The sequence below is a fragment of the Capricornis sumatraensis genome, chromosome 3 (assembly GCF_032405125.1).
Source record: "Capricornis sumatraensis isolate serow.1 chromosome 3, serow.2, whole genome shotgun sequence".
Lineage (NCBI taxonomy): Eukaryota > Metazoa > Chordata > Mammalia > Artiodactyla > Bovidae > Capricornis > Capricornis sumatraensis.
In genome coordinates, this window is record NC_091071.1 from 80,989,529 (window position 1) to 81,015,038 (window position 25,510).

The window sequence follows — 25,510 nt, forward strand, 5'->3', positions numbered from 1 at the left end:
AATCTACAAAACACATGCTTTCTTTTATTGGCACTGTTATATTTCAGAGTCAATGTCAAATTCTTCCTGGATAAGCCTCAGTGGTTGAAAGGGTGTTCAGGAAGTAAGCTATAATGGCCGTTCTCTCAGTCTGTAGCCAGAAAGACTGTCTTTAAGTCCTCCCTATATTCTCACTCCCAGATTCAGCCAGTTTGGTCTGTACTGGGCAAGCCATGGCAGAGGATAGACTAGGGGAAGATAGCACACCCAGGTGTGTTGTTTTTCCCAGTTTTTTCCAATTCCTTGTTCCTCGTGCTGTCCCTGTGTCATGAGACATGAGGCTGTATGGCTTCTCTGTGTGATGGAATGGAAGTCGTCCTCATTCCTTTGCAATGTATGCTCTTCTTGTCCTTTGCCCATTGTAAGCTGTGTGAAGTCACGGGAAAGGGAGTGTGGTATTTTGTTAGCAAATTTGGGTTCCAGTTCTGACTTCACCACTCACTAACTATGATTGTGGGCAAGTCACTCATTTTTCATCTGGAGATGGATCCGACAATACAAACTATCTTTTAATGTTGTAGTGAGTAAATACAATTCTGGCTGACATAAATAGTAAACAGATGAGTGTTACCACACACCTCCTTTTACCTTTATTGAACCAGCTCTTCCTTTGGATTTGAATCTGGGAGTGTTTTGTTTTGAGGGTTACTAAGTTTCTCAAAAACGGTTGGAAGTTGTTAGGCGAATACAAACAATTTAGATTATACAGAGCATCGTGGTGGTTTAGGGTTCAGCTCTGCACACACACGGCCTGGATTTCAGTTCCTGGTCAACCATTTTCTCACATGTGACCCTGGACACATCACTAATCCTCACTGTACCTCAGTTTGACAATAGAATCCTCTCTATGTGAGGATCAATTCATTTAATCCTCTTAGAATAGTACCCGGCAAGTAGTAAGCATATCTCTGTATTACTGCCGTCGTTATTATTGTGAAAGTACATTTATTTCCTCCATTTTCTTTCCTATTCTCTTCTGCCATTTTGAATCAAATGAGGAGTATAGGGACTAGAAAGTGTTTGTACTTAAATGTTCTAATGTAACTTTCAGTTAAACTTTTCCATTCAACCCCAGCTTCTCCAGGAGGGTGTGTGGTTATGGCTACTGGAAAGTCTCTTGGAAAGTGGGAGGTAAAAGACTGCAGAAGTTTCAGGGCACTTTCAATTTGCAAGAAAATAAGTGGACGCTCTGAGCCCGAAAAAGCAGCCCCCAAGCCTGAAGACCCCTGTCCTGAAGGCTGGCACAGTTTCCCCTCAGGTCTTTCTTGTTATAAGGTAAAGTAATATTCTCATTCAGTCCCTCAGTGAAGTCATGTCTCTCCTATCCTAGTCCATGTCCTTGCACAAACTCTGCTTCTCTGCAGACACATACATCTCCTGCCAAAGTGTGTAGGAGCACAGAGTCCTTGTCAGAGTATCAGTGAACTCTGTCAGAAAACCCATTTCCATGTACACTCATGTACTACCCAAAGGAGCAGGGCCAGAGTCAGAATGGCTCTTTCCTCGGGTTCTTTTGTTGTGGAAAGTTGGATGAGCTACATGCCATGGTGATACTTTGCTTATGATTCTCATATCCCTCTAATTATTGTTGTCAAGTGAAGAGTTCTGTCACTTCTTACAAGTCAAAGAATTTGTTTTAGAATTCGTATCAGCCAACTGTCCCCACAAAGAAATTATTTCATAATTTCGTACTATCTCAAAATTCAGTGGCTGTGACAACACGTAGTCTCATGTTCACAGATCTCTGGGTCAGATAGTTTGAATGATTGAATTTGGGTTTTAACAGTCAGCTCTGCTTTCAGGTATGGGTCAGCTGTGCTGGCCTCCAGGCTATCAGTTGGGGTCTGCTGCTCTTCAAACTAGTGTCAGGCCAAAGGAGAAGCAGCTAGCAGGGTCTTGTTGTTCTCATACTGAATTACTGGAGGCAGAAATGCAAGCCTAACCCAGGTCAGCATATTTTAGGCTTCTGCTCACTTCTCCTTCACTGCTATCCCATCGATCACAGCAAGTCACATGGCTGAGCCCCAGATCAAGGCACAGAGACATATCCTTCACCCACCAGGAAGCCAGGATGGCAAGAGTGTATAACTATATCACAGGGACTGAAAAATCAGCACCAGTAATTCAGCCTACCATTGTGTCATCTGCTCCTCTTCTACTTTTGAAATGACTGGGGTTCATTTGGCATAAAATCAGTCTTCACAAACCAAAGGAACAGTCCAAAGTGGCAAGTTTTGTTCTGCCATCTTCTGTAAATGTTCGCACACCAGTGCAGTCTGCCCTTTGATTCTTCTTCATCAAAAGTAGTCCTGTACCTGTGCAGGTCTCAGTCTATTATGTTCAAAATTTGCCGTTAGCGCATTTCTTTGCAGAAACCTACTCCCAGAGCATTCATGTGTATTCTTTATAACCTTACTTCATTTTATCTCTCAAGATACTTGGAATGCAAGAGGACATGGTGTCATGTCAGAGCAGTTCCCCAGCCTGGCTAAGGAAGGTTATCCCTCCACTGACAGTGACTGGTGCCTGTGCTGGCCTCTGGTTGACACTTTGAGCAGGACCTGTTTGTGTCACAGTGTATGTGCCTTTACCTCAGTCTACTACACTTCTAAGAATCCGTTTCAGAGACCCACACATTCAACTGTGATTGACTTTAAAGTTATAAATACTTAATGATAATATAAGAAAACAAATTAACATTATATTTTGTTAAGCTATTTCATAGAGAAAGAATTGTAAGAAAGAGAAACTGGGAAGAAGCTGAGCGATTCTGCCAAGCGCTTGGAGGACATCTTCTTAGCTTCAGTCACATGGATGAAATAAAGGAGTTTCTTCACTTTTTAACAGAACAGTTCAGGTAATGTTCAGGCAGCAGTTCTGATCTTTTAGAGTGAGATCTTCTATCCTAAATTTGACATCCTCTACGTAACCCCCTGGAGAAGGAAATGGCAACCCACTCCAGTATTCTTGCCTGGGAAATCCCATGGGCAAAGGAGACTGGCAGGCTACAGTCCATGGGATCTGTGAAAGAGTAGGACATGACTTAACAACTAAACAACAGGTATTCAGAACTGACATGTTTTATTATCTAAAGGATCATTCAGTATTTTAACAGTCATTCAACATCAAGCATTCTTACGTGCAAGATGCTACGAGAGATCAGAGCATAGAGGGACAGAGTCACCACCCTTTGTGTAGTGTAATAAAGCCCAACAGTGGGGGTAATAAAAATATGGTTGGAAAAATCTAGAACATAGATAAGGAGAGGCCAGGGGAATTTAGAGCAGGGAGGAAGTGTTTCTGGGTGGTACAATTGGGGAAAATATTACGAAGAAGGATGGTTCTTAGAAAGTAAGGCAGGGGCTTCCATGGTGGCCCAGTGGTAAAGAATCCACCTGCCAGTGCAGTGTTCGATCCCTGATCCTGAGAAAATGCCACATGCCAGGGGGCAATTAAGCCTGTGTGCCACAGCTATTTAGCCAGTGCTCTGGAACCCAGGAGCTGCAACTACTGAGCCCGTGTGCCACAGCTAGCAAAGCCTGAGCTCCACGGCAAGAGAAGCCGCTACAGTGAGAGGGCCATGCACTGCAGCTAGAGCAGCCCCAGGCCTGCTCACCACCACTGGAGAAAGGCCCAGGGAGCGGTGAAGACCCCGCACAGCCAGGAATAAATCAATAAGCGTAACCGGTTTTCTAAACAGGGACTATTTGAAGGGTAAGATGGGAGAAGGGGCCAGGGAAAACAGAACATGAGCAAAGGAACTGAGACCAGAGTATGCGGAGATGGTGAAGGAAAGGGAGCCTACAGCATCGCCACAAAGTGGAGTTTGTATATGAAATTGGAATGTCCTTTCTTGCTAGGGAAGGAGTTTAATCTTAAGTCAATAAGCAAAAAGCATTCAAACAAAAAGTCTGTGCGTGAGAGAGACAGACACGAGGTAGATGCAAAATAATTAATTCTAAAGCTATTGCAGCGCCTCTGGTAGAAAACTATATTGAGGATGGGCAGTAAGCTGGGACAGTATAAGGTAGTCTGAGATGTTACAAAGATGGAGTCAATAAGCCGCTGTAATTTTGATGGTATGTAGGAGGATTCCTGAATGGTTTTCCTGATGTCTTCAAGGATAATGTGGAGAAATATGAGCCAAGTATTGGTATCATAGGAGGAAATTTTTTCTGAAGCTCTGGAGCAGTCATGAGTATGAAGGCCTTTTACTTCATGATTTATTTTCCCCCCTCTCTTTGAAAAGAAGACTGAAATTTATAAATCTATATTCAGGTAATCTATACCCTGGTATTCAGGGTATACCAGGTAAAATTATGGAAAAGAATCACTAAGATATAAGAATATATCTTAGTGAATACTTTGCTGATCATTTTGACTCAGAAAAAGAAAAAAAAAAAAACAGCAAAAGTAAAACAGGTACCAAAACACCAAGAAAATCCAATTAGCCACCTTCTCTAGGACATTAACTATAAGAAGCCACTTTAAAAATTGAGATCTAAAAAGTTTTGAGGTAGTAAATGTTTGATTGTGTTGATTTTAGTTCCCAATTTAGTGGATTTTTCGTTTGTGAAGGTAGTAATGGATACTGTTTATGCTCTCTACTTGAAAAAATGAGGTCTTCCCTTGTAGCTTAGTTGGTAAAGTCTGACTGCAATGCAGGAGACATGGGTTTGATCCCTGGGTTGGGAAGATCCCCTAGAGCAGGAAATGGCAACCCAGTCTGGTATTCTTGCCTGGGGAATCCCATGGACAGAGGAGCCTAGTAGGCTACAGTCTATGGGGTCACAAGAGTTGGACATGACTGAGCGACTAAGTGCACTTGAAAAAAATTTCAAAGACATATTCCAGTTGAGAGGTGAATAAAAAGAGTTAGGAGGAAGAATACATAACATAAAAACAGCTCCAGTCTAAATAATGCAGTCTATGTAACTGAAAAATTATCTTAAATTATCCTAATTTCTGAGAGAGAAACAATAATATTTTAATAAAACCAGTATTAACTCTGCTTAATACCAGAGTTTATAACTCTGTTTATAAATAAAAACTGGGATATAAAGAGATGAAATGGTTTAAAAAAATTAAAGCATAATAAATACCTCATTTTACCTGGAAATTATATACAGAAACACAGATTTTATAAATTTTTAAAATGGTAAAGAGTATATTATCCACCGAATATTTAATGGGTGAAAAGGCCCATACAGCACATTATAAAGGAATAAAATAACAAAGCATAAAGTCCAGTGCAATATTTAAAATGGATAACCAAGGACCTACTGTGTAGCACAGGGCATGCTGCTCAGTGTTATGTGGCAGCCTGGTTGGGAGGGGAGTTTGGGGGAAAATGAATACATGTATATGTATGGCTGAGTCCCTTTGTGGTTCACCTGAAACTGTCACAACATTGTTGATCAGCTGTACCCCAATATAAAATAAAAGTTAAAAAAAGAAAACAGAAAGCACAAAGAAACAACAGATTACCATAATCTTTTCAGTCATAGGGACCATATTGTATTTATATTCATCCTAGTCTCTGATATACTGCCATATTAAACAGACTGTAATGTCTGCTTAATACATGCTCTGTTAATGAGAGGTCATTTGTTTATGCTATACTTAGGCAACATATTCTAAAACCTATTTAATATTATAACCATGGCTTGAAGAAAAGGAAGGAAACAAGCCCATTTATATCAGAAAGTGATTCTAAAGCTTATTCCTTGAACACCTTTAGCTTTTTATTGCAGGGATTGACCTTTCTCAGCAAGATGTCCATTGTCCAAATTGTGTTTTGCCTGCCAAGGAGTGAAGTCAGATTACTGCTCTACTTCTCACAATCTGAGTTCCACATCTCTGTTTGTATTTCAGTGAAAAGGCTTCAGGGCGCACCAGATCACTGAGGCTCTAAGATCTTTGCAACTCTTAACAGCAGCCCACCAGAGAAAGCCATTGTAAAACAAAAATAGCTTTAGGATTAGGGAAGAAAGCTTTGTTTGCAGAGCAACTGCTGTTGTGTACGCTACCTCCAGTGAAGTGGCATGAATGGATTTGGATATAAATCTAAGGCTTTACAGACTAAGCACTCCCTTCAAATTGTGTTTATTAGCAGTTATTGCTCAGGTACTATTTTCCTTAGGAACTAGATACAGCAGGAAATTTGATTGAGAGTTAGAAATTTTACCGCAGATACACACAGTAACGTTTCATGCAATGTCTTCTTCACCTCATAGCCTTAGTACTTGGAGTGGAAGAATTTATATATAGAGAGAAATTTTCAGTTAGATTTAATTCCTCAGTTACCCATTTCTTCCTTCAGTTTTTTTTTTTTAATCTACATTAGAGGTGTGCAATGATTAATGTGATTTCCAATTTTCTTCTTCTGTTTATCTGCCTAATAAATCAGGCCAAAGCAGAAATAGGTTACAAATGAGGAAATATTTTTCACCTCTTAACACACCAAAAAAAAAAACCCCACAAGTAGCTACTATTTTCTATATTTATAACACATTAATAAATCCCTTGAAAGGAAAGCTGAAAGCTGTAAAGATCTGGGTTGAAATGAAGTTCAATCTCAGAAAGTAGTAAAGATCAGAAATTTTGGACCATGCGCAAACTGCTGTCTAGGAGGCTGCTCACTGAGACGCAGCAGAGGAGGCAGAAATGGGGTTGAAAGCAGAAGTTTCTAAGGGAAGATGGGGAGTTAAAAGCAGACTCGGTGGAAATGTTGGAGACAGACGTCTAAAGAGTTTTCTGTGGGAGCTGCTATAGAGCAGTGGTCCCAAACCTCTGCGATCTAATGCCTGATGATTTGAGGTGGAGCTGATGTAATAATAATAGAAATAAAGTATAGAATAAATGTAATGCATTTAAATCATCCCCAAACCACCTCTCTACCCCCAGCCCCCAGTCTGAGGAAAAATTGTCTTCCATGAAATCAGTCATTGGTGCCAAAAATGTTGGGGACCACCGCTATAGAGTAAATGCAGATGGCAAATGGTCTTTGATCATCTTCAGGTTGTACTGTTGATTGTGTGAAGATAAAATATCTAATGCTTCCTTTGTGTGTGTCTTAGCTGTTCAGTCAAGTCCAACGCCATGGACTGTAGCCCACCAGGCTCCTCTGTCTATGGAATTCTTCAGGCAAGAATGCTAGAGTGGGTTGCAATTCCCTTCTCCAGGGGATCTTCCCAACCCAGGGATCGAACCCAAGTCTCTGCTTTACAGGCAGAATCTACTACCATCTGAGCTGCAAGAGAAGCCCAGTATTTACTTTAGGGAAACACAAAATTCTGCATAAATTCTTCAGGCCTAAATAAATAATCTACAAGGTTTAGAAAGAAATTAAATATGAGGAAACAAACTTGACCTCTTTATTTTAGCTGTCTTTTTTTATAATGTATTTGGCAACTATCTAGAAATCTAACACTCAAGAAGTATGATACATTTGTAAGTCTGTAAGAAATCTCTGATTAGTTGAAAACACAAACTGAAAAATCATTTTTTAGCTGCTAAATTCAAACTGGACTTAATCATCTCCACTTGATTTATCTTAACTCTACAAATTGGTGATCTTTCACTTTGAAAGGAAACACTGTAACAATAAACAACTGAAAAGGGACTGTCCTTATATTCCATTGCAGTAAGTTGAAAGGCTTGAGGTTGGCAAGATGAAAAATGTGCTTATTAATGTTAAAATATGAGGGAATGTTGAACAGAGGAAATAAATGAAGAAAATTATTAAAAAGTGGGAAGTTAAAATTAAGTTTGTTTCTGCCTTGGATTCACTAGGAAATATTTTTAAATGCAAACTCACTATATTTCCCAGCAGTCTTAGAACTGTACAATCCATATATTCTGCTGAGCTTGAAAATAGAGATTAATGTTGGATTTGGATTCTACTCCTTTTCTAATATGTGTTCTATTTATATTTAGTATTTATATATGTATTATTTTGCATCTATAATTTTCACTCATGTACTTATGGTACATGATATATACAATCAAAAGTTTAAATTATACAGAAGTAACCAGTGCCACTCCCCCAAAATGCATGGAAAACGACCTACTTATTAAGGCCTAAGAAGTATACTACATTTTAGAGAGTATTTTCAAGAAAAGTCAGCGGTGGAGAAATTTTTTTATGGTTATTTCTTTTCTGTTTATACTGAAAGTCTCTCCCTGGCTAGAGCATACATTAAAGTGAGGGAAAGGGATCACTGACAATGTGTGTCCCTGACTCTGTGTGTTGTTGTGTACATTCTTCCTTGGAATTCTAATTGTTTCTTCTCTCAGCCAATCTGAATACTGACACATGGTAAACATTCAGATTATGACTCAAAAGAGACAATAGCTATTCTTTGAAGACTGTCTTTTGTTCTACTAATGTTATAAAATGTTTCCTGACTTCCTACAGTTCACAATGACTTCTCCTTTTTTTCAAATTTTTGTATTACTTAAAATATATGCCAATTTTTATCATTTGATGCTTTTTCAAAAATGGCCTTATAGTTTCTCTGTTCATATACATCTTGTTTCCCTGACCAGTTTATATGCCACTTGAGGGTAGATATTATGTCTTGTACATTTCTGTATCATCATTGCACATAGCTCAATGATTTGTACATTAAAGTATAATAGTTATGAGTGTTAAATGTATTCACTTAAGTGATTGCTTACTTGTATTGTTCTAGTATAACCCATGGCGTTTGGTGTTTAGAAAATGCTTAAATGCTTTTCTTACTTTAACTTAGTGGGCAGTGGGAATTAATTTTTTAAAAATCTTGTTTAATAAAAGGTTACCTACGTGGTTTGTTCTGCACTTTAAGGAAAAGATATTTGATAGTTACAGAAAAATGCTATAAGGAAAAACTGTTGTTGTTTTTGTTTGTTTGTTTTTGGCCTTACCCCATGGCATATGGGTCCTTAGTTCCTGACCAGGAATGGAAACCACGCACTCTGCCTTCAAAGTGCAGAGTATTAACCACTGAACCACCAGGAAGTCCTGCTATCGTTGTTTTGCATCTGAAAACAATATCTAACATTGAAGCTCTGCAGTAAAAGTTTTAAAATGATCATATACTCTTTTTTTTTACTCTTAAGTTCTTCAAAGCAGAAGAATTTTTGCCTTTCATATGAAGAAAATAACATAAAATTTAGTTTTAAAAAGAATGGTACTTTTTTGATGGCTACGCCATAGTTACGGTTCAATTTCATTTCAGAAGACTTCTTTATATAGCTTGAAACTGTCTCTCAGTTAGTGACAAAGTTTTCTGAATAAACTTACCTGTGTTAAGCATTTTAGACATGTAAATGCTAAATGTTTTTACCAAATGCTGTGCTCATCTTTTCTTAACACTTCTTTTTACATAGTGACCAGCGTTGGCTTTGGATAGGTTTAAATAAAAGGAGCCCCGATTTACAAGGATCCTGGCAATGGAGTGATCATACACCAGTAAGTTTAATCTTTCTTGTGAGGGATAATATGGAAAGAATATTTGTTTCAGTAACAAGTAAGTTGATTGTTAATTAATATAGTCATACAACCATGAAGACTATGTAGATGTATCTTTATTGAAGTGGAAATAGATTCACATATATAAAGTTGGGAAAAGATGTTACTAATTTCATTTTTACTTAAAAAAATAGCCATATGTATTGTCTCTATATGTAGCCCCAAAGCATAAAAATATAGATATATAAATATAGCTGTCATTTGGGGATAGTAAAAGTGATTTTTTTTCTTTTTCTTTGTATTTTTTCCTTTTTCATAATGAAAAGCTTTTATTTTTATTATCTAAAATTAATGAGTTATGTTAAAAAAGTCTTTATTGAAAGAACAATTTGGGAGAACCTTTAAAAGTCCTTAAATCTTATTTCAAATGTTTACATTATCCTAAGGAGAGGAGTGTTAGTCTCTAGTTAACACTTAGAGAAACAAATTATTCTCAAATATTGAATATTTGCTCCACATTGCTGTTGTGTCAAATCACTGTGTTTTCTTTCTAAATGTAAAATTCCTTGACTTCATTTTCTAATTGGAGCATATCTGAGAAGAGTTAATCAAATAACTAGCATTTCAACACATGCAAAAAAAGAAGAAGTATTTTGCAAGCCCCTGATTCTTTGTGATCCAACTGTGAACTTAATACACAATTAACCTCCACTTCTGAAACTGTGGCTGCCTTTGCTTGGAAACAATGACATCATGACATTTTATAAGTCCTCTTCATGATTTAGTATCCTGACATAAAAAAAGAGATGAAAAAGTTTTCCTCCCTTGGCATGTGAACGCACTTGAGTTATTAAAGCTGCCTAAATTACATCTAAATTGCAAATATTTATACATCAGTCTTAAATTCTCAAGCCTCTCTTGTCTTTTAAGGTGTCTACTATTATCACGGCAAATGAGTTTCAGCAGGATTATGATATCAGAGACTGTGCTGCTGTCAAGGTCAGTACAATGCTAGAAAGCCTGCATATTTAAAAAAAATAAATCTGGCAGTACATGCAATCAAGCAACAGACCATGGAGTACTTTTTGTGTGTGGAGCATGATATTAGGTGCAGTCAGAGGTTAAAAGTACACTCGTGGTCCAGCCCTCAAGCAACCTAACTTACACTTAATGTGAGAAGATAAAATTCATATTCAAGAAAGATGACTCTTGTTACTATGCAGTAATTAGCTCCAAAGGAGTGGGTTGAAGAAGGAAATTCAGAAGAAAGTAATTTCTATGGCGGTGTTTCCAAAGAGAAGTGAAGTGAAAGTCACTCAGTTGTGTCCGACTCTTTGCTACCCCATGGACTATACAGTCCATGGAATTCTCCAGGCCAGAATACTGGAGTGGGTAGCTGTTCTTTTCTCCAGGGGATCTTCCCAACCCAGGGATCAAACCCAGGTCTCCCACATTGCAGGTGGATTCTTTACCCCTGAGCCACTAGGGAAGCCCCAAAGAGCCAAAAGAGGTGGGAGCTGAATGGGACCTTTAAGGATGGATAGAGTTTGTTCAGGGAGGAGAGTATAAGACATAAAAGAAAGTGGAAGTGGAAGGGAGTGGCTGTCAGTGAGGGGAACAGAATGCAGATCAAGAAGTTTTAATTGGTACTGTGGTTGAAAACAAAGGTGGGAAATTAGATTGATGCCAGGTTAAGGAGTCTGTGCAGTTTTTTGGTAGGCAGCAGAGCATGATAAAGGTTTTTGACATGACCTAAGAAGGGTGTGAGAAGATTCCTCTTGAGACAAATTTCAAGATGCAAAAGACAGATAGGACCAGAAGACACAGGCCAGTTAGGCCTCTTCCCTTGCAAACTTCATTCATTGTTTGTTTTGTTTTGCCTTGTTTCTTTTACAAATTTGTTCTTTTTTAACTTTTCAAATTTATTTATATTTATTTTTGACAGACTGGATCTTTGTTGCTGGACACAGGCTTCTCCCTGTGGTGGTTTCTCTTGTTACAGAGTACAGGCTCTAGGTACACAGGCTTCAGTATTTGTGGCTCACAGGCTCTAGAGCACTGACTCAGTAGTTGTGGCACGTGGGCTTAGTTGCCCCTTAGCATGTGGAATCTTCCTGGACCAGGAATTGAACCTATGTTCGATTCTTAATCAGTGGCCCACCAGGGAAGTCTGATTTCATTTTTCATTTTGTAGGTAGTATGTCCAAGCAGTCTGTGATACTCTAGGGGTGGGGGTGGGTGGGGGGGTCACCAATGACAAAATATAAAATAGTTGTGCCTTCACAGAACTTATAAGCTAGTAGAAGATAAAGACAATAGATAAGCAATTATAGGGACTGTGACAAAGTGTAAGTTTTATGCAAGAACAAAAGTGTTCCAGGAGAGTAACGCTGCTGGCGATGGTGATGGTGCTGATGCTGCAGCAGCTAACATCTGTGAGCTCCTGAGCCAGGCACAGTCATGTCACATCTGTTATCACACTTGATATTAAACAACCCTATGGGGTAGATGGCTTCCGTGGTGGCTCAGACAGTAAAGACTGCAATGTGGAAGACCTGGGTTTGATCCCAGGGTGGGGAATATCCCCTGGAGAAGGGAATAGCTACCCACTCCAGTATTCTTGTCTGGAGAATCCCATGGACAGAGGAGCCTAGCGGGCTCCATATAGTCCATGCAGCCACAAAGAGTTGGACATGACTGAGCGACTAAAACACACACACACACACACACACACACACACACACACACACACGAGGTAGTTACTGTTACTATATCCAGCTCATGAGGAAGAAATGTGAACTCTGAGTAACTTGCATGATTACAGAACTGAAATTTAAATGCAGATGTCTGAGTCTCTGCTATGCTCTATGACATGTATAGAAACAGTCAGAAGGGGATCTTTGTTTATAAAGAAAATAGTACACTTTGCTTTAACTGATGTTTTGAATCCAAGCTTGCAGTATGAAATATCCTGTGGTAAGTTAGAATCAAGAAACTGGAGTTGAAGGAAAAATGTCCATTGAAAAAGAGTTCCCTCATGGCCCAGTGGTTAGAGTTCTTGGCTTTCACTGCCATGGTCTGTGTTCAATCCCTGGTCAGGGAACTGAGCTCTTGCAAGCCACGCGCTGTGGCCAAAGAAAGCACAGAAGTCCAAGAAGTGGATTTAGGGTGACTGCTGCTGCTGCTGCTGCTAAGTTGCTTCAGTCGTGTCCAACTCTTTGCAACCCCACAGACAGCAGCCCGCCAGGCTCCCCTGTCCCTGGGATTCTCCAGGCAAGAACACTGGAGTGGGTTGCCATTTCCTTTAAAATGTAAGAGGATGAAGAGGGAAGAGGCATCTAGGAAACATCTTTGCTATATAAGCCCAAGAAAGAGATTCAAGAATATGATTGACTAGAAATGTTACAAGAACGTTGAGACAAAGTACTGAGAGGTCCCTTGGAAACCACTGTTTCAAAGGAACTGTTTTTAGTAAAACACTATAGTATCATGCCATTTTTATAGAATTCCCGATTTAACACATGAAAGAATGAAAATTCAATGGAAGTTTGGAAGTTTCTAGAACACTCATACAATAAACTATGTTTGATATAAATTGCGTCCCTATATGTGAAGAGATTGGAAAAACCTACCAAAAAACTAAATAGAAGAGACTGATCAGGAACAAGGCCAACTAAGGCAGTGTCTGGAAGGAGAATCTTACCTCACCTACTGCAGTACCCTCTAGAATCTTGCCCTTAAGAGAAAACAGTCCAGGTCTTCCTTAGTGGTCCAGTGGTTGAGAATCCACCTGCCAGTGCAGGGGGTGTGGGTTTGATTCCTGGTCTGGGAAGATTCCACATACTGCAAGGCACCTTGGCCTATGTGCCACAACTACTGAAACCCAGCTCTACATGCTCCAGAGCCCTCAAGCCACAACTGCTGAGGCCCGTGTGCTGCAACTACGGAAGCCTGCAAGCATAGAGCCTGTGCTCTGCATTAAGAGAAGCCACCACAGTGAGAAGCCCACACACCGCAGCAAAGGATAACCCCCGCTCACTGCAACTAGAGAAAGCCCGCAAGTGTGCAGCAGCAAAGACCCAGCGCAGTCCCAAAATAAATAAATACAGAAATAAATAATTTTTTTCAAAAGAGACAAAACAGTCCAAAACCTGGTGGATGCTCCTACCAGATCTTGTCCTCCCCTTACCTCTCCCTGTTGCTTGCTGGCTGGAAATTGTAGAGAGCCATCGCTGGACTCCTCCGTCCATGGAATTCTCCAGGCAAGAATACTAGAGTGGGTAGCCATTCCATTCTCCAGGAGATCTTCCCTACCCAGAGACTGAACCCAGGTCTCCTGCATTGCAGGCAGATTCTTTACTAACTGAGCCACCAGGGAAGCCCCTTAGATCACACAGAGGAAGGCAACACCCCAGGTACACAAACCAACACCAAAGAACAAACTTGGGCCCCTGATGCCCAACTTTTATGTCACTTTTCACAGATCCACTATGATCATAGCCTGGTGTTTAGAAATCACTGAACCAAATATTCTTCTCTAGCTTGGTCCTTCCAAAATTTAAAGTTGTAAGATTCTGTTATTTCATATCAATAAAAACAGAAAACAAACAAACAAACAGTAGTTTGCATTTTGGACATAAACATGACCCTATATTTCCTTTATTAGTACCTCTGAAGGCTCTTGCTTAATGCAGTTTAAATTTTACTGCTTACACACTGCATTCTTTCCGGTGTTCATTCATAAACATATATCTTAGGTTCTAGAGCTAAAGTAGAATTAAAGACCATAAGACTTACAGTTTAGTGTTGTATAAGGGCTGCGTCAACTTGGAAATATTCTGCAATCCTCTTCCTCCTTTAGGTCATTCAAAGGCCATGGCGAAGAAGCTGGTATTTTTATGATGACAGAGAATTTATGAATCTAAGGCCTTTTGCTTGTGATGCAAAACTCGAATGGGTGTGCCAGATTCCAAAAGGTAAGTAGTGGTTATTTCTTTTCCCAGTCTTCTCATGTGAATATTATGACTGCTGATCCGAGTATCTAAGAGAGCATTTTAGTCTATAATTATAGTTTTGAAAGCCTTTGATTATACAGTTAATATAGTAAGCTCCTGCCTGACTCCTGTTGTCATTGTTGTTTGGTCACACAGTCGTGTCTGACTCTTTGCCACCCCATGGACTGAAGCACGCCAGGCCTCCCTGTCCCTCTCCATCTCCTGAAGTTTGCCCAAGTTCATGTCCATGGCCAACCAGCCATCTTATGCTCTGACTCCCTCTTCTCCTAACCCTAGTAAAAGGCTGCCTTTTGGAAATTAGGTACTACCTTTCTCTTTTATCATGAAAGAATTTGTATAGGAGAGAACATTTAAGACTAGTTGAGAAAAAAAAAAAAAGACTAGTTTAGGGAGGTTAGGCCTTGGAATGAAAGATTATTCCAAGTGAAAGAAGAGACAAAGTAAAAGGAACCATTTAATCATTTTAATAATTTTGTTGTAAAATGAAGACAAGCTTTGGAAGAATGAAGCAAAAGTCAGGAAATCAAATTTGGGCAGGGCCCAAATCTAAATTTTTTAATAGTTTCGAAACAATTTTCAATGAGCTCAGAATTACTAAATTTATCTCCTTCAAATTCAGGATATTAGTTAGCTTGATAGTAGAGGCCTTGGTAACAAAAAAGAGAAAAGATAATAAATAGATATCCTTTTACTTCACTTTATAATAGGAAAATGTCAAGGATATATTAAGGAAAATGTTAAGATTTTAACTGCCAAATTATTGTTAAGCAGATTTTAGATAGATTAGATTAATTAACACAATGGTAAATGCCCAGAAAGTTCCAAAATGAATTTCTGAACTGAATGTAGACAGCTCATTGAGACCAAAGGGATATCTTCTTAAAAGTTCTCCAAGAACCCAAAGATTATCTCATTAATAAGAGATAATAACTGCCTATTAGAAGATGGTTCTTCTCTCCTAAGAGGAGCCACCTTGCCTTTGAAAAAGCTTCAGGTATTTCCCTCATGATCCAGTAGCTAATACTCTGCACTGCCAATACAGGGGTCCTGGGTTCGATCCCTGGTTAGGGAACTAAATCCCACATGCTAAAACTAAAGATCCTGCATGCCACAACTAAGGCCTGGAGCAGCCAAATAAAGAAGAAAAAAAAAAAAAGCTTCAGATGCAACATCTGGTAGAGTATCTGGCAAGTCTCTTTCACAAAAGCAGACTTGAGGGATGCTTAATAAAAAAGAAAGTATGTATATGTGTGTCTGTGTTGATGGGGTTTTCCTAAAGGAAAAAGTATACCTGAGTTAGTCCTAATTATTGACTAACCTGAAAGAGGAAAATCAGTTTGGACACCTTTCAAACAAGTGGCAAAATAACTAATATATAATTAACTTGGACAATGTCTCTGGCTTGAAGCATTAGTTATGATACTTCTATTATTCTTTGCCATGTGGCATGCCACAGAGAGTGTCCTTGCTTCCTCCAAAGTATGCTTGTTAAGTATGCTCTTTATTTTCCTGATAGCTGTTCCCCTGCCTCATGTTTGAGTGGTGAAACAGGCCCTAGAGTTTACACTGGGAAAACCTTAGAAATGACAATCCAGTAACCACAGGAAATATTAAAACCGTGGTTTTCTTTTTAATATATTTTTTGTTTTTATTTATATTTGCTTAGAAAACATAAATCAAGTAATAAAATAAATAAATAAATCTTTTGAATAATTGCATCCCTGCTCTGTCCAATGCAGAAATAAAATTTAAAACTAAAGAATGTCCCATCTCAACCTTCCTCAGCCTTCAAATGTCTGTCATTTGAAGCAATCAGTGATGGTTTGATGCAGGGTTTAAATGTTATGTTAACTTCCCTTTGAAAGTCCCTAAATTTGAGTTACAGTGTGTCTCATTCACTAGGTGGATATTTCCTTGGTAATTACAACTACCAAAACCTGCTCAACTAGATACTTCTGTATTAATGTGTTTTCTGATTTCCTTGAAGCAGTTTACCTCTTCAGTAGCTCAAATCACCCAACCTTTTCTCTAGCGCTTGCCTTTTTTATTATCTCATCCATCTGGTTCTAATTAGTCCCCTCCTCTCTAAAAGAAATAATTTAACAGCATAATTTTAAAAAATGATAATCTATTGATATATGTACTTTTTAAGTAGTTTTTTAGTCAAGATAACTATATCAAAAATAAGGTTCACAAAAAAGTTTTTGGAAAATGACCTATAAACAAACTTTGTTGAATTGTATTTCTTGATACTTTGTACACACAAACATGTTTGTAATCTTGTGTGAAAAGGTACCTTTTATTTTGCTTTTCTCACTAATGTAAAGAAATGTAAAGGTTAAACATATAGCTTTCCCCCAACATACAAATGAACAGACAAGATTACAAACAAGAAACTGTTTTTAACTGATCTGCAGCATTGTTAATGAAAATCATCCAGTGTACAGAGGGCTGAGTCAGAGGAAAAAACCACAGATGCTGGACATGTAGGCATTCCTTTGAGTAGAGTCTTCTCATGCGTTGGCCCTGATACATAGCAAAATGAAGAACAGCTGTTTTACCCTATCATTTCTAAAATTCATCAAGTTATGTCTTTGGCTTGAAACCAGTGTGGCCTATGATCAGAATGTAAAGAGAGAGAAGAGCAACTAGCACCCTGAGGGGACTGCTCTGTGCCTGGCCCTGTTTGGGGTGCTTCCATAAGCGTGATCTTACGTGATCTTCACACTGTCTTTGTGAGTTAGGTAGGAGAGTTTCATTTTTATAAAATAGAAAGTTGAGGCTCAGAGAGTTAAGCAACTGATCCCAAGTAGCACAGCAGCAAAGAGTCAGGGCATTTGGACACTGACTCACCCAGCTTCAAAGACCATAATTCTTTGTATGGTACCATATATCCTTGCTGAGTGAATTTTATTTTCCTCCCAGTTTTGTTTCTCCTCAAAAGTTTCAGTACTGGATCACTGAACATTTTTTCCAAAGGGTAATTTGGGAAACAATAAACTCTACCAACCTAAATATATTCAAATTGCATTACATGGAGATGTGGTTCCTGAGCAACCTCATCCTACAGTGATGATTATCTTACATATTCCTATGTAATGTAATATATACAATATATTCATTTACTTATTTGTCCTTCCTAATTATTAACTATATTTTATCCATCTAGTCTTCTTTTATGACTTCCACAATATAAGGTAGAGAACTGCTAGTTATACTGTATTAATATTTAGCAAATCTGCCTTTTCGGTTGCCACAAAAACAGCTTTAGCATAGGCCCTGCAAAATTCAGAGTGAAGTGATCGTAACATGAAAGGAGATGGTTTGGCCAGAAATCAACAAATCTCAGCAAAATTGCAAGCATGCTGTGGTCTATAATTGAATACTAAACTTAAGCCACTTGCTTTCTTATACAGGTCATACTCTAAAAATACCAGACTGGTACAATCCAGGTGAGTGAAGAAGACTAAAATGTATCCAAAGTTGCTTTTACCTTTTCAGTGGTGTATTTAGTTAACTATTTAAGCCCAGGTCCAAGTGCCAGCTTCTTCTCTATTATGTCTTCAAATGCAATGAAGTGTCTGCAGGGAGGGAAGGTGATTGGCTGGTGTGGGATGAGACTCTGAGGCTGGATTTAGCCTTCTTCATGAGTACAGAAGGGTACAAGAGCTGCTCATTGGCTCAGAAATCCTTGAATCCTTCCAGGCAGAACTACCATGGGCAAAGAGAGCCAGTAATCTAAATGGATTACTATTTATAAATAGTTTTGAGTATTCATGCATGCTGAGAGGGTGCAGTTGAGTTTATGCAGTCCTGACTCTGCTGTTCTTCTTCTTTAGAGCGTGCTGGAATTCATGGACCTCCAGTTGTAATAGAAGGGAGTGAATATTGGTTTGTTGCTGATCCCCACTTAAGCTATGAAGAAGCTGTTCTGTATTGTGATAGTAATCACAGTTCTCTGGCTAGTTTAACATCTTTTACAGGACTAAGAGCCATCAAAAACAAGATAGCAAATGTAATTTAAAAGAATGTATTTTATTTTTTAATTTTTATATTTATTCTGTTGGGCATGTGTGCGCAGTTGTTTCTGACTCTGCAATTCCATGGACCCAGCTTCCTCCATCCATGGGATTCTTTAGACAAGAAGACTGGAGTGGGTTGCCGTTGCCTCCTCCAGGGGATCTTCTGTGCCCAAGGACTGAACCTGGGCCCAGAACCTGTGGCTCCTGCATTGGCAGGCAGATTCTTTACCACTGAGCCACCTGGGAAACTGTATTTATTCTGTCAAAAAATTTTTAAATGTACAAAAGTTGAATGTTCCTCTCAAGTGAAGTTTGCCTAACAACCTGTAAGTTCATCACTACATGTTAGAAAAAATTTAAATAGAACTGTATAATGTTTTAAAATATTCAAGATTAATTATAAATGTCAACTGATAAGATGAGCGCCAAAAGTTATTATAACTTTGTAGTTAACTTGAAATTCTGTTTCTAAGCATAACTAACTCTGCAAAATAGTTTTTTAGAGGAAAAGTAATTCATATATTTTAAAATTTATAATTCGTAGCAGTAGAATATTATATGTTCCATTAATGTATGTCCACAATTACAGTGACCATATTTTCTGTATATAAAATAGGGCATGTGAATATAAAAAAAAGTTTCTAAATTACTTTCTTCAGTGAAAGGACCCAGTTTATGTAATTTAGTAAACTAATGAATATTCAGAAATTTTAGTGGTTTGTGATTTTGATAAGCCAGGGTATTTAAATCAAAACTCTCCTAGAAAAGTTAGCACATGCAAGGGTGGGCGTTCACTTGGTTGTTTTGTTTTTGTATTGTTTTTTTTCAGATATCTAGTGATGAGCAGAAATGGTGGGTGAGAACTACTGAACAGCTGATATCACATCGTTTTATACAGTATGTGACATCTTTGATGCTGCCTTTGTAAAGTTATCATGTAAAAGAATCTGTCCCAAATCCCCTTTTATTTAATACTAAATGGAGCAGTTATTTATAATTAGTTTTGAATATTAATCCTTAACTACCTAGACTGAGAAACCAAATCCTTTTGCAAATGAGTATCAAGAAAAAAGCAGTATAAAATAATGGCCTAACATTAAATTTAGAACTAAAATTGCTTACAGTAAAGCCCAAGATGGAACATGTAACTACATTGCAAGCTGTCACATCTCTCGTCTTCTTTCAGCTCACGAGACCCATGGCATCGCTTTCCTATACTATTTGGAGAGGAATGCTTTTACCTGTCTGCCAAGACTTGGTTTAATGGTAAGGTTAATTCCAAATCCTTTAATGTTGATTATGTAATATGTGAACTTCAGGTTCAATTACTAGCTTAATCTTGTTTTCCTTTTGATTATACATGTGGTAGCTTTATCTTGTTCTGATTTATTGCTAATGACAATAGCTCAAGTTCCAAATGCAAGTAAAGGTGCTTTTCACTGAGAATATTTTGACTTCCTTTATCCTAAAGCAGTTGAGCTTTCCTCATAGCTCAGTTGGTAAAGAATCTGCCTACAATGCAAGAGACCCCAGTTCAATTACTGGATTGGGAAAAATTGCTGGAGAAGGGATAGGATACCCACTCCAATATTTGTGGGCTTCTCTTGTGGCTCAGCTGGTAAAAGAATCCACCTGCAATGAGGGAGACCCGGGTTTGATCCCAGGGTTGGAAAGATCCCCTGGTGAAGGGACAGGCTACCCACTCCAGTATCCTAGCCTGGAGAATTCCATGGATTGTATAGTCCATGGCATCGCAAAGAGTCAGATGTGACTGAGCGACTTTCAGTTGCTAAAGCAGTTACTTACCCTTTCCTAACTGGTGAGGGTATAGACAAATTCACAAAGATGAGCAGGCAGCAGTTCTAAAGTATAGTTTAGGTCTCTATCCCCCTCCCAAGAGCCTTCATCTCTCTGTTTCCTGCCACTAGGAAATGCACCAAGTTTGTGCATTTTTATAAGCAATATTGGTATGCAACAACCTATTGAAATGAGTAATAATAATAGGAGACAAAAATAGCTAGGGAAGAAGAAGAATATACTTTAACCATTTGGGAAATATTGATTTAAAGAGACTTTCTTTACTACTGGATTGTTTTTAAAAATGTGCTGAATGGAAAATTATCACCACAGTAATCTTGCTTTTCACTTCTCAGATTTACGAAAACCTGCAGACTGTAGTACCAAGTTGCCCTTTGTCTGTGAAAAATACAATGTATCTTCATTAGAAAAATATAGTCCAGATTCTGCAGCTAAAGTGCAGTGCTCTGGGGACTGGATTGCTTTTCAGAACAAGGTAAAAAGGGAATTGCTACATTGTGCAGATGATGATTGCTTTCATGAAGGTTATTTGGCCCATGGCAGAATGACATCCCAAGTAACTTCACTAAAATAGACTCTGCATGTTTCAGTATCTCACCTGATTCTCTACATTTTCAGAAACAGAGTTACTCTCAAGTTAGTCACGCCTAGCGACTTAGCAGCAGCAGCAGCAGCAGCAGCAGCAGCAGCAGCAGCAGCAGCTGGCCTTTTAGAATACCATGTTCCTGTTCCATTGCTGCTAACACTTAAATTGCTGAAGTTGATCTTTCAATGAATAGTACATTAACTAATCAGGACTATCTCTTTGGCATGTAGGAAACTGACTGAATTTCTAGCTGATAAATTTTCCTCCTTAAGGAAAACATCCAAGCAGCATTTATCAATCAAATTAAATCAATGTTTCCCAGACTACTTTTGGGGAATATACACATATGCTAACAAAATATTAATCATTGATCTTGCCTCCAGAGTAGGGTTTATGATTAAATAGATTGGGAAGTGCCACGTTCTATATTTGCCTCCTTGAGATGCACAATTCATATTGGTGTATATATCTTAGGAAATGCAACTGGCTGCTAAAAAGAGAAATTACTACAGTATGCTAAAACATTTATTCTCTCAGATAAAAGAAATTTGAAGATAAGCAGGCTGGGGTTGGTATGAAAGCTCTGTGGTCTTCAAAACCAGACTTCCCTTTGTCTTTCTGCTCTACAATCCTTAACTTGAGGCTTCCAAGCTCAAGTTCAGGGTGTTTGTTCGGGGAGTCTTCTAGAAGTCTCCCAATGACTTTATATCTCTCTGGCCACTCTTGTCTGTAAGGAGGCTGAAAAAAAAATTTTGTAGAATGTTTAAGGAACATAATTTGGGCCATACTACTGCACAATAACATAACTATAATATCAAACAGAAAAAGGAAGAGATGGGTCTGGCAACTGAAAGTGTCTATAGTAAATTTAAAATATTAGGGGTATATTTTGACTTTTTAAAATTAAAATAATCTTTTTTCCCCCAAGGTGCTAGGACTAGATTAATTTACATAGTTGATATAAATTTGTAGAGTTTTTATTTGTTTTATTGAAGTACAGTTTACTGAAAATAGTATGTTAATTTCAGGTGTTCAATATAGTGATCAGATATTTGTATAGATTATATACCATACAAAGTTATTATAAAATTATAACATCCCTGTGATTTATTTTACTCTGATAGTTTGTATCTCTTAATCCCTTTCACCCCTTTGAATTAAAATATCCTGCCAAGAGACAGTGGGATGATTTCTTTTAAAATGTGGTGGTTTTTTTTAATATAAGGTAATGGTAAAGAATACATATTTGAAATCAAATGGAGCAGAGTTTAAATGCTGACCATGCTATGGCTATTTCACTTATGGGTAAAGTTTCTTCATGTCCCTGAGCTTCCATTTCCCCATTTGTTGTGAGAATTAAATGAAATAATGCTGTGCAAAGTGTTTAGCACAAGGAAATACTCAGTAAATTGGAAATTTTTAAAACAATAGTTCAAAGACTGCTCTTCAGTTGTTTAAATGGAGAGTATAGGTCTGCATTCTTATGACACTGCTTTGCACATTTCTGTACCTTACAGACAAAAAATTAGCAGCTCTCTAAAAGATAAAGCATTTACTTCCTATATGAACTTTCATTTGTCTGAAATTTTATACTTCGTGTGTATTCTTTGTTTGTAGTGTTTTCTAAGGATCAACCCCAAATCTGTCACATTTTCTGAAGCCAGTGATATTTGTCATACCTATGGTGGAACCCTTCCTTCAGTGTTGAGCCAGAGAGAGCAAGGTAGCCGAATTCTTCTGTAAACATATTTTATTCTGATCTGGGGGCCAAGTTCCTGTTGGCAAGATGTGGGGAATTAACATATGAAAAGAATCTTATTAAATTACTTTTTATAGTTAGGTGATAATCAAAGATTATCTTGGTAGTTAGATAAGCTCAAAGTATTCATTGACATTTTTAGTATACCTTTAATTTCAATAAATCAGATGCTTTTAAAAATATATATATATCTTTCTGACAGATTTTATTACATCCCTGCTTCCGGGTATGGAAGCTTCTTTATGGATTGGTTTGCGCTGGACGGCTTATGAAAAGATAAACAAATGGATGGATAACAGAGAGCTGACATACAGTAACTTTCACCCATTATTGGTTGGTCGGAGGCTGCGAATACCACCAAATGTAAGTTTGTTCTTTTAATCAGTACAGTGTGTAGCTCTATGAAATACCTGAGCCTTTCACAAATTATTGGGTTAAGAACAATGGCCTATTTTATGAGTCCATTTATATGAAACAGCCAAATAGGCGAATCTATAAAGATAGAAAATAAATTACTATTTACCAGAGACTAAGGAGGCTAGAAGGATTGGCAGTGATGGCTGAAGCATATGGGATTTCTTTCTAAGGTGGTGAAAGTGTTCTAAGATTGATTGAGGGTGATGGTTGCACAACTCTGTGAATATGCTGAAAACTATAGAGTGTATACTTTAAATGGGTGAATTATACCCTCTATGAATTTTATCAAGAAAGCTGTCACAAGAAGAACAACAACATAGCTCCCCCAGCCTTTGTGTAGGTGCCCTAGTTTTTCATAGTAGCATCAGATTCCATAGCATTTATTTTATAACCATGTAAAACCTTCATTGTGCTTAGTCACTCAGTTGTGTACGACTGTCTGCGACCCCATGGACTGTAACCCACCAGGCTCCTCTGTCCATGGAATTTTCCAGGCAAGAATACTGGAGTGGGCTGCCATGCCCTCCTCCAGGAGATCTTCCCGACCCAGGGATCAAAGCCATATCTCCCACACTGCAGGTGGATTTTTTACCATCTGAGCCACCGGGGAAGCCCAAAACCATCAATAGTGAGCTGCAAATAAAAGCTAATATAAAGGCTTTATTTATCATTTTGGAATTTGGAGCTGTCAGATTTAGTCTTCTGAAGTAAAAAGTACACAGTTGGTGATTGGTGATCATTTTCCCCTAAGATCTAAATGTAAAGAAGCTGTAGAAGGGAAGAAGGCATTATTTTAACAATAGTTATCCTGTATCATGATATTACTGTCCATTGCTTCTGTCTTCCTTATTTGCTGGATACAAACCATCTTTTGCACAGAAAACAAAAATTATTAAGAGGTTAAAAGTACATGCTAGATGACATTTAGTGATATAACTGATGCCATGGAACTTTGCTCAAGATTGATGGCAAAGGGAACTGAAACATGTAATTATTACAAAGTAAATATTAAAATAATGCTTGGTTATTATAGAAAATTTGGAAGTTATAAAAGAATAAACAACATAAAAAAAATATCAACCTACATACTGCTTATATTTAGGCTGGTAGCTTTTAAACTTTTAATTCATGCCTCCATAGTAAGAAATACATTTAAAGAACCATTTAGCACATAGATATAAATATAATACTGAATTGAAACAAAAATTTCAGGTAATAATACTTACCCTTAGAGCTTATATTGCTTTCTATTCTAGTCTGCTTTAGCCTAGTATAGTCAGTCTATTCTCTGTATTCTATCCTATTCTATTTCATTATCACAAGTAAGAATCAAGATCTACTGAAGTGATTTCATGACCTACTAAATGAGTTTCAAACCATATTTCAATCCTGATCTAGGGAATCACAATGAATATTTCAGCATTTTTCTTCTAGGACTTTTCTATACACTGTCTTCTTGACTTAGATAAGATTATATACTATTATATCTACTTTTCTCATTTAGTATTATATAAGTATCAATAGTTTCTTATGCCATTAAAGGATATACTTGATAACCATTTTGATGGTTGCACAGTATTTCTTGATATATATTGCCATCATTTACCTATACAATGCTGAGAGTTTCCATTGTTTTCAGTTTTGCATAATCTTAAATAGCTGCAGTTAACATCTTTTTGTATAATCTTTGCTATATATTTCAGGTTACCTCCTTAGGATAGATTTAGGTAGCCAGATCAAAAGATATAAGTAGTTACAAAACTCTGGTTAACAAATTGCTTTCCAGAAAGGTTTATGAGTTTATTTTTTTGTCAGCAGTATGTTGTAATTACTCTGCTATTCATACCAGTATATTAATAATTTCCAACATTTACTGAGCAGCTAATGTGTCATACATTCTACTAATGCATCACATGTATCATTTCATTTGATCTGCACAAAAAATGTGAAACAGTCAGTACTCCTCTCCTGTCTTAGAAACGTGGAGACAGAGAGTCACATAACTTGCCAGAAGTCATTCAGGGTATACGTGCAGAGTCGGCTTTTAAATCTGAGTCTGTAGAGGCAGCATTCTTAGCTTCTTTACTACATTGCCTCTACTAAAGTGTTCTAAGGAGCATTATCTTTTAAAAATGCTTGCTAATTTGTTAGTTTAAGTGATACCATATTTTCTGATTTCTAGTAAAAGCATTTGTTAGATTTCTGTTGCTCTGATTTCTAATAAAAGTATATTAATTCAGTAATAATTTTAATTTCATCAAATGTGAATTTTTTATTCTTTGGAAGTTTTGGCAACAGCAATCAGAGCAGAAAAAGAAATAAAAGGAATCCAAATTGGAAAAGAAGAAGTAAAACTCTCACTGTTTGCAAATGACATGATCCTCTACATAGAAAACC

The 25,510-nt window shown here is 37.7% G+C and overlaps 1 protein-coding gene across 3 annotated transcripts in view; it reads left to right on the forward strand.

The window, feature by feature from the left end:
- LOC138075831 (lymphocyte antigen 75-like) overlaps positions 1-25,510 on the forward strand; it is a 121,692-nt gene that overhangs the window by 29,654 nt on the left and 66,528 nt on the right. For all 3 annotated transcript variants that reach the window (XM_068967874.1, XM_068967875.1, XM_068967876.1), the window contains exons 12-23: positions 1,115-1,314; positions 2,754-2,896; positions 9,415-9,496; positions 10,427-10,495; positions 14,358-14,472; positions 17,928-17,963; positions 18,351-18,526; positions 19,363-19,430; positions 19,720-19,799; positions 20,687-20,826; positions 22,555-22,660; positions 22,899-23,059. In XM_068967874.1, coding sequence (XP_068823975.1) covers positions 1,115-1,314; positions 2,754-2,896; positions 9,415-9,496; positions 10,427-10,495; positions 14,358-14,472; positions 17,928-17,963; positions 18,351-18,526; positions 19,363-19,430; positions 19,720-19,799; positions 20,687-20,826; positions 22,555-22,660; positions 22,899-23,059 — 1,376 coding nt within the window. The remainder of the gene's footprint in view (positions 1-1,114; positions 1,315-2,753; positions 2,897-9,414; positions 9,497-10,426; positions 10,496-14,357; positions 14,473-17,927; positions 17,964-18,350; positions 18,527-19,362; positions 19,431-19,719; positions 19,800-20,686; positions 20,827-22,554; positions 22,661-22,898; positions 23,060-25,510) is intronic.